Source organism: Tamandua tetradactyla, chromosome 7, assembly GCF_023851605.1.
Source record: "Tamandua tetradactyla isolate mTamTet1 chromosome 7, mTamTet1.pri, whole genome shotgun sequence".
Classification (NCBI taxonomy): domain Eukaryota; kingdom Metazoa; phylum Chordata; class Mammalia; order Pilosa; family Myrmecophagidae; genus Tamandua; species Tamandua tetradactyla.
The window spans coordinates 69225399-69242789 of record NC_135333.1 but is presented as its reverse complement, the minus strand read 5'-3'; the positions used below and the strand labels follow the sequence as shown (position 1 = coordinate 69242789).

At 53.1% G+C, this 17391-nt stretch overlaps 1 protein-coding gene and 1 long non-coding RNA gene across 3 annotated transcripts; one reads left to right on the top strand and one right to left on the bottom strand.

Annotated features, from left to right (window-relative positions):
* Nucleotides 1-55: 55 nt before the first annotated feature.
* On the bottom strand, nt 56-12167 carry ATN1 (atrophin 1). Of its 2 annotated transcripts, none has more exons than XM_077169889.1 (10): nt 12019-12167; nt 7689-7881; nt 7414-7551; nt 7109-7222; nt 4366-6392; nt 3860-4082; nt 2783-3479; nt 1807-1950; nt 1287-1467; nt 56-1136 (listed from the first exon to the last, which is right to left on the bottom strand). In XM_077169889.1, exons 2-10 carry the CDS (start codon nt 7713-7715, stop codon nt 1103-1105), a joined length of 3585 nt encoding a protein of 1194 aa, XP_077026004.1. In that variant the 5' UTR covers nt 7716-7881; nt 12019-12167; the 3' UTR covers nt 56-1102. The 2 variants fall into 2 exon arrangements, with proteins under 2 accessions (XP_077026004.1, XP_077026002.1); XM_077169887.1 differs by having other exon boundaries at nt 4366-6395; nt 12019-12165.
* Nucleotides 4078-10098, top strand: LOC143691436 (uncharacterized). The gene is made up of 4 exons (XR_013179516.1): nt 4078-4225; nt 4336-4512; nt 7789-7981; nt 8075-10098. It is a non-coding gene; the product is annotated as an uncharacterized LOC143691436 (long non-coding RNA).
* Nucleotides 12168-17391: the final 5224 nt, after the last annotated feature.

The window sequence follows — 17391 nt, the reverse complement described above, 5'->3', positions numbered from 1 at the left end:
GAGAGAACAGCCAGTCACACCCCAACCCTGAATATTTTTAAGAATGAAGACATCGATTTGGCTCAATAAAAGCCTGGAGTAAGCGCAGTTTTTGCATTTCCCTAAAAAGGCTTTGTGCAGGAATAGGTGCTGCAGCGTGACGCGTTTACTTACCTTCAAGGCTTTTCAAATTGCCAGCCTCTCCTTCTTCAAATCCAAGGGTAATTAAAGCTTCGGGGTTCTTGACCTATTTGAGATTAAGCTCACCTCATCCCTATAATCATTTCTCCAACTATTCCATGGAAAGGATGCAGGATTCTGAAATCTTTGTTCCAGAGGATTTTGGGGGGTTGCAGCTGTGGGACCAGAGTAGTTTTCTAGCCAAGCCACGTCAGAGGTTGGCCCATTCCAGGCCTCTAATAAGTGTCTTCCCCAAGCTTGGGGGAAGAGGGAGCGAGCACTGAGTGGGGAGTGGCACCCCCCCAACGAACCCATTAGTCTTCCAAGATCCCCTCTCCAATTCGGGGTCCCCACACCCAGTTCCCTCAAAAGGTTCGTCTGTTCCCACTTGCTGCCAGCCTCTCCAGGCACCGCAGCAGTATACCGCACCACCAGCCCCCAAAGCCCGCAAAGAACCAGTCGCAGCCATCTTCCTCGAGAGTCGTGAGGATATTTTTGTTTGCTTGGTTTTGGTTGGGATGTGTTTTAAAGAGCGTCATATAGATATTTATATATATAAATTATTAATATGGGGAGGGACGAGGGGGATACATCGCAGGGGGCGCGCGCACACGGGGATTGGGCGGGGCGGCACACGATGCTACTCAAAACAGCCACGTCTAACAGATGAAATAATCACACCAACGGGATGGGGAGGGGCCGTGGCCCGGGGGTTTGGGTATGGGGGAGAAGGAAAGCAGGGGATAAAGAAGAGGGTCCTGGTCCAAGATACTGTGCGCTTTCTGCCCCCACCCTGGCCACCTCCCCACACATTCCCTCCCTCTGCCCAACCACGGAGGTCCTGCAACTGAGCAGCACTCTCTCCTGGGCTCTGGGTGGCAGGCTGAGGGGGGGCCTCCAAGGTCCAGATGCAAGGGCCGTGGTACTCTCTTGGTCACAGATTCTACAGTGGCTTGTCACTTTCCTTCTTCAGGTGACTGGGGATGGGGGTAAAAGCAGTGAGTAGAGACTCCAGTTGACCCTGACCTGACCCCTCCTTGCCCAAGTTCCCTACCCCAGCATGCCTACACCCATCTCCAGGCTGGCTGAGCCCACTTGCCCTCCCTCCTGGTTCAGGTGCCCTATACCTGTAGTAGTCCTCCTGGGCAGGTAGCGGCACACTGTGCAGCGGGTGATGGGCATGCAGCCACTGCTGCTGCTCCAGTGCCAGGCGCTGCAGCTCCGCAGACTGCGCGTGCATGGCCTGCAGCTGGTGAGCTGCTGACATCGGGGCAGAGAGGGAGGCTGGCAAGTCCCGGTAGGGGGCAGCTGTAGGCAGGAAGGGTAAGGGGCACATGACTGATGGGTACTGAGTACCTACTCTGGGCCAAGAGACAGCTAGCTATTTTACATTCGGAGGAAACCAAGACCAAAAAAGTTAGGTGACAGACCCTGCAGGTTGTCAGTGGTGGAGCTCAACCTCTATAGCCTGGCACTAAAACCTTCTCCTCTCTGAGGCAATGCCTCAGCTTGCCTATGCCCATTCCCAGTTCCTCTACGTACCTCCTCACCCCTCCCCAAGCTCAAACAGACCAACCCCACCATTCAAATTCCTCCTTCGTGCCAATTTCTCATTAGCTCATCCCCACCCCCAACCTCTATCCTTACCAAAGAGCTGGTGACGAAGAACTTCATTCTCGTGCAGAGGATGAGGAAGAAGGGGGTTGGGGAGGGTCCCGGCTGGATAGGGGATCCGGGTAAGGTGGGACCCTGAGGCCAGAGGGTCAATGAGAGGGTGCACCGAGGCAGAGGCTGGTGGGCAGAGAAAAGGAAGGTGTCACCAGAAGGCATGTTTGGGAAAACCATGCATCTAGGTAAAAAAGGTCCAAGAAGGGGAAGAGAGCTGGATAGTCAAACAAGACCCAGAGTGGAACAGGGAAGCAGAATGGAATAATTAGGAGCCTACGAGAAGGTGAGAACAAGACCCCACTGAATAGGAGCATACAGATGATAGAAATTACAGTTGCCAGAGGGATCTGAGAGAAGTAGATGCTTAGAAGAGATGGAAGAGGATGGAAATAAGAGGGAGAAAGGAGGCTAAGGAGAAAGTACAGGGAGTTTGGAATGAATGTGATTGTAAGGCTAAGCTGGGCAACATTTTGGACAATAAGGAATCTGGTGAAAGGATGGTAAGTGAAGTTTATTATCACCTATGACACCCACCCAAAAACAAAACTGCAGGGCTCCTTCTGGAAGGCTACAGAACTAGAGGTGGGATGGATCATGAAAGACCTTTATCTGGGATGGGAGGAAAGGATAGCAATACTGACAAACATAGAAGACTTGAATCTGTGAGGGTAAAACAACGGTGTTCTTTCAAGGGTCTCTAGCTTGGACCCCTATCATGGGTGAGATGCTAGACTACAAAGTGAGCTGGGTGGTAGACAATAGAGGCTCTGTGGCTAGGCTAGGGCGTGAAGAGACAGGGTGGGAGAATAAGAAGGCAAAAGTCAGCAGCAACCCCAGGAAAGAGGCTCATGCCAGGCTAGTGGAAGGAAGCCTTGGATTGAGAAACAAAAGAGTCCAAATATTAGTCAGGGGTAAGATGGCTACAAATGGCCAAGTCAGGGAATAGAGGTCTCACCTGCATGGATCGCATCCTGCTGGTGCAGGTGCAGGTGAGAGTGGATGTGGGAGTGCTGGTGGTGATGGGGGGTCACGTTGAGCATCTGCAGCCGGGCTAGTGGGTCATTGCCTAGGGCTGCCACCCTTTCTGCGTGCTGCCTTTCAGCTGCCAGTCGCTCAGCATAGGACATGTCCGGCCGTAGGGCTGGCCCAGCTGCCAGCGCTAGTCGTTCTCGCTCCAGGGGCCCCAGGCTCGGATGAAAGGGAAAAGGGTGCAGGCCAGGTGGGCCAGGCTGCAGAGCCAGGCCCCCATGTCGGGGGAAGGGATCCAGGCCGGGCCCAGGGACCCCGTGCAGGGGCTCCAGCTCGCTGGGCTTCACTTCGAAGCCAGGTTTGAGGCGGTCACGTAGATCTCGCTCACGGGCTTCCCGCTCCCTTTCCCGGGCGGCTGGGTCACTGCTATACAGGGCCGGGACATTGTAACCCAAGAGCCCTGGGTCCACTGCCCCCAGGGGCACATAAAATGGGTGGTTCCGATTGCCAGGAGACATGACATGGGGCCGGGCATATTCACTGAGGGTGCGCAGGGCTGGAGTGTCGGGACCCAGGTAGGGGGGCACTGTAGCCACAGCGCTGCCTGGCTCAAATGGAGGGCGATGGGGCACTGGGCCCAGTGATGGGCACTCCACCGGAGCACGGCCCTCCTGAGCCAATTTCTGTGGGATACAGAGAAGTGGTATCAAAAGGGAAGTTCTAGTGGCTGCGCTTTTGACTGGTGACTGGTCCCAAACTGCCCACTTGCCTCAGCAGCTGAATGCCAAAATGCCTCACCCGACTGGAACTATAATTAGTAGGATCATCCCTGCCCCCATGAATATTTGCCCTACCTACGACCCGCCGACAGTCTGAACTGACCTTGCCTTCCCCCACCCCAGGATTCCTCCTGTTGGAATCTTTTTGGTCTATTTCCAGAGCTACATTGGTTCCTCCTCTCCGACAGGTGGCGACAGGATCCATCCCCCCTCCTCGAGTCTCCGGGCTTAGAGCAAAGGAAGGAGGGAAAGAAGGCGGGTGGCGCATCTAGTGACGCACTCACCACGCTGCGTTCGAGCTCGCGCTCCTTCTCGCGCTCGCGCTCTTTTTCGCGTTCCCGCTCGCGCTCGCGTTCCTTTTCTTCGCGCGCGCGCTGTTCAGCCTCGCGCCGCACCTTCTCCACTAGATCGGCCCGTTTCTTGGCCAATTTGGAGCCCTCCAGCGGCACGAAGTACAGGTCGCTGCGCGCGCACGAGTTGAAGCCGCGGTCAAGGTGTTTGTTGAACCTGCCGGGCGCGGTAGCAACGCGCGCTCAGCCCTTGCGAGCTGCCTGGGCGAGCCCGCCCCATTCCTGTGAGCGTTGTGCGGCCCCAGGCCCCAAACCAGTTCTCCGCCGGCCTGCTAGGTGCTGCCCGTGGCCATGACGAAGGTGGAGGAATGTCTGGAGCCCTTTAAAATGTCTCACACGAACTCGGAGCACCTCCAGTGCTTATACCCCACCCCCTTACCGTTGCCCCTTTACTGGTTCCCCCCTTCCAGGCCCGCCACCAAGCGATCCAGACCTCTCACCTGGCAGACTGACTGGCATGGCTGGGCACGTCCACCACTTTGGGAGGGGGCGAGGGGCTGCGGGCCGGGGGCACCGGGCTCTCGGGGGCCTCATACTCCTCGGCCGGCTCTTGTTTGATCTGCGTGGCGCTCAGGGGAGGTCCTGAGGTAGGGGCCGCAGGCGGTGGTGGCAGGGACGGCAGGCCGTTAGTCCCCGCGGGCGGCAGCGGCCCGGACCCCACGGTGGGCGAGCCTGGCTTGAAGGTCCCTGGGCCAGCCGGCGGCGAGGCGCCTCGGTAGCCCGGTGGGGTCCCTGTTCTGAACGAGGGCGGTGACCCCGGCTTGTATGCGGGTGGGGTGGCTGTCTTGTAAGCACCCGGGGATGGAGCTCTCTTTCCATACGGTGGGGGTCCGGGTGGGGAGGCCGTTTTGTAGCCTGCTGGCGAGGAGGCCACCGTGGCAATGACCGTGGAAATGGTAGCCGAGGAAGTGGTGACCGGAGGCACCGGTGGAAAGGGGTAGGGGCCCCCTTGGGGACCCTGAGAAGGGGAAGGGTGTGAACATGGGTAGGACCCTTGAGAGGAGGAAGAGGAATTGGAAGATGAAGAAGCTGGGGGACCATTGGGGCCAGCTTGGCTGTAGGACACCTGGCTATGTGGTGGGGGCAGGTGTGCTGGCCCGGATGGGTAGGGCCTCAGAGAGCCCAGGGAGGGAGACATGGCATAAGGATGTGAATGGTGGGAGTTACTGCTCTCCAGGGGGTGAGGATATGCCCCTGGTGGAGGCCCAGAGCTTCCATGATGTTGCTGTTGCTGCTGCTGCTGTTGCTGTTGCTGTTGCTGTTGCTGCTGCTGCTGCTGCTGCTGCTGCTGCTGCTGTTGCTGCTGGTGGTGGTGGTGGTGTGTTGGAGCTGGTGGGTGGGCAGCAGATTGGCCTCCAGTGGAAGGAGGGAAGGGGCCAGGATGGGCATTGCTGTTGGCTAAGAGGCGACCATAGGGAGGAGGTGGGGGGGGACCTTGGCTCCACACAGCCTGAGATGGGAGAGAAGGCTGAGTATACTTGGGCGGCTGATTGGAGACAGAGAGGCTTGTTGGGGGAGGAAAGGAATGGGGATAACTGGGTAGTGCCTGGGAAGCTGGGTACTGGGAAGCAGAGGAAGAACTGGAAGAGGAGGCTGCTGCAGAGCTACTGGAGGATGAATAAGGATACCTCATTGGAGGAGCTGGGGTAGAGGCGGAGGAAGCAGGTGGCAAAGGGTGGGGCGAGGGGGCCAGAGTTGGGCCTTTCTCTGGGCCAGGAGGAAGTCCACTTATACCCTGCCCCATGGTATGGGGAGAGGCTAGATGCCCAGGTAATGGCTGGGCCCCCAGGCCAGGAGGAGAGGCTGATGCATTGTTGAGTGGTCTCAAGGCAGGTGGGGGAGGCAGGTTTGGTGTCACATGGGGGAAGGTGGCTGGTGGTGGAGCAGAAGGTAGGTTCCCACCACCCACTGGAGTGGTAGGTGGCTTTGTTGGGGGAGCACCACTAGCCCCAGAGCTTGATACTGAAATGGGGGTGGTTGGTGGAGGATGCTGCTTACCCCCAGTGGGGGTACCCACTGAAGAGGCAGCCCCTCCCCCCTTGGGACCTACTGGAGGTCCAGACAAAATTCCTCCACCAGCCCCCCCAGGGTACAGCTGTGTATGAGGGGGAGGGGCCCCAGGAGGAGCCTGGAACATTCGCGAGGAGGGGGGCTCCATGGGAGCATGATATCCAGTGGGGGTCACAGAAGGATGGGGCTCAAAGCCAGGCTCTTGTTGCCGGGGGGTACTATCTGGTGGTGGAGGGGTGGGAGGAAAGAGTGGAGGTGGGTGGTAGGGGCGGGGTGGGCCCTGGGACAGGCCAGAAGATGAGTCGGAGTCATTCTCCACACTTCCAGGGCTGTAGATGCTGGGGGATGTGCTGCGGTTGTCCTGGTCAATATCCCTAGGGTCACTGCTGCCATCATCATTGAGGCTCCGCCCATCCAAGCTATCCAGATCTGACGGGGACTGTGGCCGAGGGAGCTCCTGCTGTAGAAGAGGGAGGGCCATTTTTCCTCTTCTTCTCCTGCTCCCCCTAGATCTGGGGTATCCTTTGCAGGATGTCATTTCTGCATTACAGCACACCCCTCTGCACTGTGATGAGTGCCCCTGCTTGAGCTCACCTCCTTCCCATCTGGGGATTTTCTACTTTTCCCACATCCTCACTACTCCCTAATAGCCAGCCTTGTTCCCCTCCTGGTGAAATTCTATTCCTTCCCCAACTGTCCATGTCAAGCACCTTCTCCCCATCTACAGTTGAACCCAAAACCCAGTCTTCTGCCGTCTCATATCTGCCCTTCTCTCTTTTCATGTACCGCTTTAACCAACCATCCAGAAACCCAGGTTCTTAAAAAAAAAGAAAAAGAAAAACCTTCTGTATTTTCCCTATGATTTATTTGTTCCTTCCACTAGGACTTCTCACCCTGAATGTCCACCCCAGCTGCTTAATGAAAATCAGAACCTAGAAAAGGAGGGGCTAGAATCTCCCAAACTTTCCCAGTGCTCTTTGGCCCTGGTCTGGTTATCTAGTTGTCTGATCAAACCCCTCAAGATCTGTTTGAAATATTATAGACAAGATACTTTTTAATAAGTACTAGAGTATGGCTCTTCTCTTATAACCCAGGTGAGACCAAGGTAAGGAATAGTGAGCAAAAAGAAGTTTGCAGAAGAGAAAGAATGGTCAAGGTGCAATGATGTCCTACCTCAGTTTTGGTCTTTTTGGGTGCACTGGTCTCCTCACTTTCACTCTCTGAGATCTCCTCACTCCGGCCCTGCTTGCTGACCTTTGGGGTGGAGGCTTCCTCTATGCGGGCCTTCTGTTAGAGAGAAAGAGAAAATTCCTGCCTTATACTTTTACTCTCCCACACCTCCACCATTACCCTCTGACAGACAGGAAGTGCCCCACCCCCACCCTAATACACACATACAAACACACACACACACACACACACACATGCACCCTCAGCAGTGCTCTGGCATCCTGTGGGAGGGCCTGAGGACAGAATACCTTGGCTGTCTGCCTAGACTTCTCAGCTTTGCCATCACTACTAGATGTGCTGACCCCTCCAGGGGAGGCCCGGCCCCTTGATCTCAGTTCTTCCCGGGGCCCAGGGGCCTCTTTCTTCCGTCCACTCCTCATTGACATCTGAGGGAAGAGGAAGGAGGCAAGTAATACTGTTTTTTCACATCACCCAACCTTCTTTCTATCCTTCCTTTCCAGGCCCTCCTCTCTAACTCTCCTACCCCTGATCTTTCATGTGTCTCATTTTAGGTATTACTCACTGAGTCTTTATTCTGTCGCGTCTTCATTCTTCAGGCTGTGGAGGCCCCATTCTCCTCTGCCTGGGCAGCTGAAAACAATCTTCTCTGCTTTACCCCCAAGTGCCCCACAGCTGTGGCCTCAGAAGCAGGAAGCAGGATCTCCAAGCTTCCAGTGTAGGCACCTGGAACTTGCACGACCTCTTTTCAATGAAGCCTATTGGAAAGAGACCATCAGAGTCTCCAAATAAGGGAGGAGAGCCTGAAGGGGTTCTATTGTGATTGTCAGAAGACTCAGTAAGCCTTTGGGCCAAAAGGTACAGGTACCACATGACACTGCCAGCTTGTCTCATGGGCTCCCTCAGCTCATCTACAAACTCTGCTCACAATATAATCTCTTTCATCTCTAGGGAAGCCAGCGAACTCAGATGTATGGCTGAGCCACAATCCAAGAGATCACATTATTTTATCCTTCATGATCCCTAAAGAATGTGTGTGCACGCAAATTCCCCAGAGCCTTACAAGGGACCATAAAGAAATGAAACTGAAGCATTAACTAATTTTTTGAACCTTCTTTACGTCAAGCTCTTCACATACACAATCTCCTTTCATTACAACCAGTCCTAAAAGGTAGGTATTCATATTATTAGTCCCATGTGTAAGTGAGGAAACTGAGGCTCAAGGTTTGTGATTGTGACTTGCCCAACTTCACATGGGTAGTGACAGGGCCAGAATCAAGCCCACGTCTGACTCCAAAGGCCTGCTTTCTTCCATATTTTGCTATTCTCTGGCTAGAAGCTGGTGGGAAATTTTCAGAAGACTTGGAAACAGTCCCAGAGGTATGAAGAGACTCTTCTCATCAGAATGGGTGGGAGAATGCCCCATTCTACAAAACAAAGGAGCACAGCCCAACCAAGACGAAATCTAGGTCCCCCCAAAGTGCAGACCGTTCATGAGTGAAGACCCGTCTCCCTACTTAGGTTCTCCTAGGCTGGAGGAAAAGTCTGGGGCTTTAGCTTTTAACAAAGACTGGAATAAGTAAGCACACAAAGCAAATTTACAAATTTTTTTTTAGTCTGTCCTCTCACTTGGCCTAGCCAGGGACACAAACCTCCTCACAACCAATCTATCCATATCTTTACCTGTTTTATCTATCTGACAGTTATTCTAGTTGGCACTTGTTTGCTTTCTTGATAAGTGTCATGTCTTTCCATATTACTGACCATCAGATCTTTAGAGAACCAAGACAACATTATCCTTTCACTGTTTTTCCCTCCCTTTCTATAACCTTCACTAACGTCATGTATATATGGGTGTTCTGTTGACTTTTAAAGCTACTAACTGGTATTCCTGAATTAAGTGCTGCTGGCCTCAGTGGGAAGAGAGCTTACCCCTCCATTCTGAATTAGATGGCCTGGCTAGGTAAATGGCATCTCCACACATTCTAATAAGCATCTTTTTTCAAGGAATACAGAATAATTTTCATTCACTTCCACCGAATCTTTCTGAGGCAGGCAGTGAAGGATGAGTATAACCTTTCCAGGAAACTTAATCACAATTTACTTAGAATCACAAAATAGCCGGGACAGAGCCCCAGGTCTTCTGGACTTTCAGCTGATGGTCTACCTACTGGAACAGTAATTTTCTCCTCAACTACAACCCCTACCACATTTTTCAGTTGTGTAAATTGGTTTTAAAATATTGCCAACTCCCCAAATCCAAAGAACAAAATGGACTTAACAAAAGGGAAAAGCAATTAAACAAACCATAATATCCCACTCTCTGACTGGTTTATTTTTGTCGTCCCCTTCAAGGCAGGGTGCCCATCCCTCCTCCCTGCCACAGAACCTCTGCACCAAGGCAGTCAGAGCTAGGGGCTCCAAAAGGTCAGAGAAATACAGGTATGCACCTGAAGAAAACAAGCGTAGTGTACCACCTCAACTTTTTAATCAGCTGAGATCTGATAAAATTAGCAATTAGTAACTCTGAAGGAGAAAAGCAGTCATAAAAGAGTAGGCAATACTGGGGATAACAAATGGAGGGGAGGGAAAGGGAGTGGTTAGGACTGGATTGTATTTTTGTTCCCCAACCTGGGACAAGGTTTAGCACCAACCAGCTAAGCTACCCTCCATCTTGCCCTAGGAGTTGCTCACTGTATTATTTATCCAGCACCTCCTAAGTGTCAGCAACACACTAAACACATTCACCTGCATTACCTTATGCAAAGTGAAAAGGCTCAAGACCAGAAGGGGAGTTGGAAAAGGGTTGTGAGAAATAGGAAGAACCCCTCAGCAAGAAGAGGAAAAGAAATTAAGGGAGAAATATGGAAGGATGTCAGAAGGAACACACTGAGTCACAAGGCTTTTTAGGAGGGACCTACAGGGTGAATTTCAAGATTGCTGGCCCAGCCCCCATCATTCAGGACCTGCCAGATTTACCAACCAGTCCAAAGTAACTCCTAGATAACGAGGCAGCCTAGACAAGCAGATAAGGATGCACTGGCCTGAGCAGACTTAGAATCCAGGGTTGTCAGGTGGGGCTCACAGATTAGTTAGTCTATAATCCCCTCATTTTACAATGAAGCCAAATCTCAAAAAGAAGTGATTCACCCAAGGTCACACTTCCTTGGAGGCACAACTAGAAGAGACCCAGGCCTCCTGCCTCCCATTTCAGAGTACTGCACCATTTTGTCCCAAAGCTCTCTGCCTTGGGCCACTCTCAATTGGGATGGGTGGGGACAGCCTGGCCATTCCTACAAAGTCAGGAAAGTAAAAGGTCAAAGGTTAGCTGAGGGAAGCGGTCACCTTGAGTATAATCTGGGAAAGAGGAAAAGGGGTCCTAAGGAAGACAGACTGAAGGAGAAAGTCAAGTTTAAGAAGATGGAAGAATATCATTGCAGAAAAGCAAAAAGACCTGTGTACAAAAAATCCATAGTAGTAAGAGAGGTAGAGGCAAGAAAGAAGTGCCAAAGATGATATAACTTAGGAGCATTTTCATCCTCCTACCATGCCTGGGGGAAGGGACTTGTAGATATACCTGTGACCTGCAAGTAGCATGTCTACCCATTCCAAAAGATTGCTGGATGGAAGGGGGTGCACTCCCCTGGGGAACCTCCTATCAACCAACTAGCAGCACCAGAAACATCCTCCAAAATTCAGTCAAGACCCCTAAGGATTGGGGGCCCTGCTATGCCCTGAGGACATAGCCACAGGCTGAGGGTTCAGTCAAGATTCTGAACCCCCACCTATTGGACATCCCACTGGACCACTGCCATGGCAACGAAATGGCAGAACCCCACCCCACCCCCAAGAGGCCATCCTAGGGGCCATATGGCAGCCAATCTTCCCCTCAGTTGCCAAAGCAACTCCTATCCTCCTACCACCTTTGGGAAAGTAAGCTTAAGGGTACCTTCCCCAGCAGAAACAAGCCCATGCACAAAAATCTTAGAGCTCAAAGCAGTAATGAACCCCCACACACTCTCAGACCACAATCTCTTTCGAATGCTTAGAGGTCTGCCCAGTTGTCTCTCTCTACCTCAACCCTTTCTTCCATCAGTGCCTGTCTTGCCCCTCTTCAGTTTTAAGAGGACCCACACTTCTGGACCCCATTGCCCCTCTCCCAAAGTAACTAAGTCTGGAATTAGAAAAACAGGGTCAAAGGTGACCTAGAGTGGGGGAAAGAAAACTGAACCGAAAGGCACTACCTTCCCCCTCCCACCCCCAAAACCTCGAGTTTTTCCTCTCTAAGAAAGACCTCTTGTTCCTTTCCCAGCGTTTTTCCAGGTCCCGTTCCCTCCTTCATCAGCTACAATCCCTCTCTTTCCACCTACCACACCCCTTCCCCATTTCTCACTTCCCTTCTATTCCTAGCACCCCCAATCTCGGGCCCTGGAACCCAGCCGGACTGCCTGCCTTTAGAGCTTTTCCTGGATCTTTCATGCCCCACCTCGGTTGCCATCTCTCCAGTCATTTCTACCTTCGCCCCAGTACTGCTCACGGGCATCCCTTGGTTTTCCTCTACCAACCCCCCCATCTCAGTATCCCCCCTCTTTTGGTCCGGTGGTCCTGGCTATCCCCTTTGCCCAATCAGCCCTCCTCCTGAGATCCTCCCTTTCCCCCCCACCTTTCTGATCCTCCGGGTGCCCTGGCCCCTATCCCTCCTCGGAGCCAGCCCCACCCTCGGGGCCCCTAGTCTCAAGCCAGGCAGTGCCCGCAGTGGGGGTATCCGATCCGGAAAATAACAAATGGAGGCGGAGGCGGCGGCGGCGGCGGCGGCGGGAGGGGGAGCTAGGACGTGTGGGGGTGGGGAGCCAGAACCCGGGCAGGCCGGAGGCCCGAGAGGCAGCAGATCTTACCTGGTTGTAGCTCGGAACGGCTGGCTGGCTCGGGCGGGATTCGCTGCTCCGGCGCCTCCGGGGGGCGGCGGCCGCCGCTTCCCCGCCCCCCTCTTCTATACCCGGCTTCAGTCGCCGCGGCGGCGGCGGCGGCGGCGGCCCCGACCCCCCCGGAGGGCGGCCCCCATCCCCCCTCTCCTCCCCACCTGGCTCCGATCGCCCGCCGGCCCCAGGAGCAAATCCGGTCCCCGCTCCCGCTCGCGCCCTCCCCTGTCCGGCCGCCTTTCCCCGGCCGCCCGAAACGTCCCCGCCGCGCCGCCGCCCCCGCCCGCGGGCCCTCTGCGCCGCTCCGACCTGCGCCGCCGCCCGCACTCGCGCGATCCGGGCCCCCTCGGCGGCCTCCGCCCGCGGCCCCCCCTCCCCGGGAGGTCGCCGCGCTCGCCCCCTCCTAGCCCCTCCCCGAGGCCAGCGGTCCCCCTCGAAATGGGTCCCGGCCCGAGGCCCCGGCCCGGCGCGGGGCTGCGGGCGAGCTGGGCTGCGCGTCCGGCGACTAGCACAGGAAAGCGGACGGCGAAGGGAGGGAGCTTGGGAGAGGGGGATGGGAGAAGGGAGGAAGAGGGAGAAGGAGGGAGCGCGGAGGAACGGAGGAGAGAGGGGCCAGGAGGGAGACGCGAGGGAGGGAGCGCGAGGCAAGCTGCGAGGGGGGAGAGAGGGGGATCCGGAGAGAGGGAGGCGCTGAGCGAGTTGGCCGAGACCGAGGCCGAGGGGCCGGGGCGCGGGGAGGGGTTCGCGGCGGCGGAATGTGGGGAGCCCGCCGGCCTGGCGCGGGAGGGGGCTGGGCGGGCGGGGCGGTGGTTTTTAAGGGCAGATATGGGGAAGACTGAAGGACTTTGGGGGTGACAGGGTCTGGGGCAGAGGTGAGGTGGAAGTTTGGGGTCCTGGGGTAAGATTAGGGCAATGGGGTTAGACAAGAAAAGATTGGAAAAATACAGGGTCTTCAGGGATCATAGGAATGTGATAAAGAGAGGTGGGAGGAGTTTGGGGTACTGGGGTAGAGATTGGGGTGACAGGATTTGTGGCAGAGATGAAACGGAGGAGTTTGTTGTTGTTGTTGTTTGGGGGGGGGAGGTTACTAATGGGGATTACCAAAGAGAATGAGGTGAAAGTTTGGGGTCAGAGAGGAAAGAAATTGAAAAGATAGAGCCCTATACAGGAGGAAGAGGTTTCTAGAAGAGAATAAAGAATTGGGGGATGATTGGGGTTGGGAAAAGAATAGGTAATATAAGAATTTGAGGGTGAAGCAGGAAAGCTGGTGAAAGAAAAGTCTAGAAGAGATTGCAGAGAGGGAAGGGAAAACTTGAGGAGCCTCAAGAGGGAATGAAGGAGGCAGAGCCAGTCTCTAGGGAGAGACTGAGGCTCTGCTGGGAAGGGAGAGAGGAAGACACTGGGGTGACTGGATTCCAGGGATGGGGGGATGTGCAGGAGAGCTTGAGGGTTTAGGTTGGCAGGACATAGGAGATAGAACTGGGAATGGATTTTACCGAAAATTGGAAGGAAATGGAATATAAACAAGTCTTTGGTGGCAATATGGAGGAGGAAGGTCATTTGAGGAAGGAAAGAGAGTGAAGGCTGGAAGGGAGAGCCTTGGAAGGAAACAATAGAAATGGGTAAGGGATATAATTTAGCGAACTGGGAGACCATCCTCAGGCCCTTTTGTCTGGTGGCATCTCTAGTTTCTTTCCCACATGGGTTTGAAAACATTACTAATGGTGCCTCAGGCCACGGGGAAGAGGTCGGGTGGAATTATGGCCTACTGTGGAGCTAGATCCCTAGGTGCTTCAACAATTGTTCCACTGTGGAGACAATCCCCGTCCTAACGTCACCCTTCCTTCTGCCTCCACTGCTTTCAAGGCAGCCTCTGTCAGTCTTTCAGCCTTTCCCTGTCCTCAGCCATGAAGCCAGCATCCCCTCCAGTCCACCACCAGCCACCTTCCTCTAGGCTCTCTCCCTGGCCCCACACCAAGCAGCAGCTTCTCCCAGGACAAAGGACACCAAGACACTGGGTGATTTTTGGCAGCTGAGATTGGGAAGGCCAGAGAAAGGGAGGGAGGCAGGCTGGGAAACAGGAAGAGCTGGAGCTGGAGTTTGGATTGGGAGACTGGAGAAGCTCTCCACATTTGGATTGGGGGTAGGGTATTTGTGGGAGCAGCCCAGACAGAGGCCTAGGGTGAACCCTGAACTGGTAGGATCCCACCTACTTTGTGGGAAAGAAGGAGGTTGGCTCTGTAGCAACGCAGTAGATTTCGCCTCACAGTTCCTTGGGCCAGGTTCAGCCAAGGTCTGGGAGGACCCAAAAGCTCTAAGCAGATTTTAAAGCACGGGGTGGGAGGACAAGCTAGAAGGTTTCCTTGCCGCAGGAACAAATCACCACTGCGAAGTCCCTGGAATTGGTTGGCACCGTTACCACCCATGCCCACCTTCTTGGCCACTCCAGGCCACCTCCCTCTCTCCCTGCTCTCCCCTGGCACCCTTCCTCAGGGTTCCAGGAGAGCCCCTCCTCCCTCTCCCCACTCCCAAATTTTGTTCCAAGACTCCTCCTTCCCCCTCACACCCCCTCCCTATTGTATTTCCTCTCATTTTGTACTTCTCAATTCAATCTCCTACTGGGCCCCAGTCCAGGCCCTTCCCATCTCCCTTCCAGGCTAAGCTCTTCCCTCTTGTTCTTGAGCCACTAGGCAAAGATGGTGACATATCTGAGCCCAGAAGAAAAATTTAGGCCAAAGGTAGGAACAGAGGATTGAAAGTCAGAAGAGAAACTGGGACCTCCCCCCTCCAATTCCTCCCCAACCTGAGGACGAGGTTCACGATTCAGCTTCTGGGAGCATTACACACACCCCACCATCCCTCGTCCCAGCTCCAGCCCCCCACAACCCACTGGTCTCCAGGCAACGGCACAAAGGGAAAGTGGAGAGAGGAGCCTAGGAGGCCCAGGCAGAGCTAGCTGTAACCCAATCCAACCCGATACCTGGTGAGGGTGGGGGTGGGGTGGGGGGAGGCCTGGCTGTCAGAGACTAGGGAAGAAAGAAAGCACAGAGGTTGGAAAATGTAGTTTGAACCACGGTAGTTCTGGTCAGTCTAATAGTTACTGAGGGAAGGTGGACCCCGGAGAAAACTGAAAGGCTCAAAGAAAACTATGCTGAGTACCAAGGAAGGCTGAAAGGGCCACTAAGCAGAAACTGCCCATAGGAGAGAAGGGAATGATGAGATGGTCTTGAAATTAAGAGGTGCAGAGAAAGAGAGGGGGAAGAAGCTCTTTCCACTGATGGCCAAGGTGTCAGGGTTCAAGGAGGGAGGAGGGCAAAGAGAAATGGGCCCTGCTCACTCAGAATTGGAACCATCTTGTAGTCTTGGAGCTGGGTGGCATGGCAGAGGAAGGCCCAGATCTTCCATAGTTACAGAGTGGGAGGCCCACTGGGAGTACAACCTTGAAATTCCTCTCTGCCCACCCCCCAGCCCTGTGTCCTGCAGAACCTTGGCTCCCTCTACTGGCCACACTTTCCATATGCAGCCCTTACCTGCTAGGATCCTAGGCACTGGGGAGGGCAGGGAGTTCTTCTAGATGATCCCTAGGCTGAATGGCTCAGTGCTGGAGAGCCTCAAGTAAGCTGAGGAGTTATGGGAGGTCTCTTGCCATATACTGGCACCTTACAGCCCAATCCAGCCAGGGGGCCTGGGGAGCCCTTCGATCCTGAATCTTCAGTTTAATAGAGGTTGCCCTCTATACTGCCTAGTTCCACCTGGGCTGATGGCCACACAATCCTGTTCCATCCCAGAACCCAGAACTGGCCAAGATTTTGTTTGGGAGAGGCCCAGTATGAAAGATGCTACAGCTAACAGCTTTATCCCTTCTTTGGTCAAGGAACCTTAGGGGATCTGGATAAAAATTTTGAGCCCCTTTGCTCCAAAAGAAAGTACACCCACAATTTTGATATTTTCCAGGATTCTTGGACCTTCAATTAAGAACCCCTAATCAAATAGATGGTAATTAATATTTTAAAATTTTAACTTATGAGACTAAAGCAAAAAATATTTATTTGGTACAAAATTTATATTTTGACTAGTTCAGTTCCTAAAATAAATTATGTGGACAGCTTAATTGAACACCATAAGTACATGGAACTTTGAGTAGGGCATAATATTTTGTAGGTTTGTCCAGAGTGATGCCCCAATAAATCCCAGAGTGATTTGAGCAGTGAGTAAAAAAGTATTTGCAAAGTTCCCTTGGGAGAATGGTGAGAAAGGGGGAAAATTCAACTTCCCCAAGTGGAGAATTCTTGATATTTTCACAAGCAGTCGGGACAACTAAAGGAATAGGCTGAGTCTCCAATCTTGGGGTTTGTTAATATGAAACTTAACCCCATAAAGGATAGGTCAAGCCTACTTAAAATTAGGCCTAAGAGTCACCCCCAGGAGAACCTCTTTTGTTATTCAGATGTGGCCTCTTTCTCCAGCCAACAAAATAGGTAAACTCACCGCCCTCCCCGGCTACATGGGACGTGATTCCCAGGGGTGTGGACCTTCCTGGCAATGTGGGACAGAAATCCTAGAATGAGCTGAGACTCAGCATCAGGGGATTGAGAAAACCTCAACCAAAAGGGGGAAGAGTAAAATGAGACAAAATAAAGTGTCAATGGCTGAGAGATTCCAAACAGAGTCAAGAGGTTATCTTGGAGGTTATTTACGCATTAAGTAGATATCACCTTGTTAGTCAAGATGCAGTGGAGAGGCTGGAGGGAACTGCCTGAAAATGTAGAGCTGTGTTCCAGTAGCCATGTTTCTTGAAGATGATTGTATAATGATATAGCTTTCACACTGTGACTGTGTGATTGTGAAAACCTTGTGTCTGATGCTCCTTTTATCTATCTTATCAACAGACGGGTAAAACATATGGAATGAAGATGAATAATAGGGGGAACAAATGTTAAAATAAATTTAGTAGATTGAAATGCTAGTGATCAATGAAAGGGAGCGGTAAGGGGTATGGTATGTATGAATTTTTTTCTGCTCTTCTTTTTCTGAATTGATGCAAATATTCTAAGTAATGATCATGATGATGAATATGCAACTATGTGATGATATTGTGAATTACTGATTATATATGTAGAAGGGAATAATCATTAAAAAAAAAAAAGAACCTTAATCACCTGGGTCTAGGGACTACATTTACTGCTGAGAAGGCAGGGGCAACTGGAAGCCCACCTAGCCAGGGTGGTGGAGGCAGTACTATCATTTTAGCTAAATCTGTTGGGTTTGTCTTCCTCTTTCTGTACCCCTTCCCAGCTCTGCTGTCCAATTTCACCAACTTTCAGGTGCTCCTTCTTCTCTCTCCTCCTA

Excerpts from the sequence above, each read along its gene's own strand:
- ATN1 (XM_077169887.1), bottom strand. The coding sequence starts at position 7,715 with ATGAAGACGCGACAGAATAAAGACTCA. Across the intron at positions 3,480-3,859 it reads GCGAGCTCGAACGCAGCGTG|AAATTGGCTCAGGAGGGCCG; the intron begins GTGAGTGCGTCA and ends TGTATCCCACAG. Across the intron at positions 1,468-1,806 it reads TCTTCGTCACCAGCTCTTTG|CTGCCCCCTACCGGGACTTG; the intron begins GTAAGGATAGAG and ends TCCTGCCTACAG.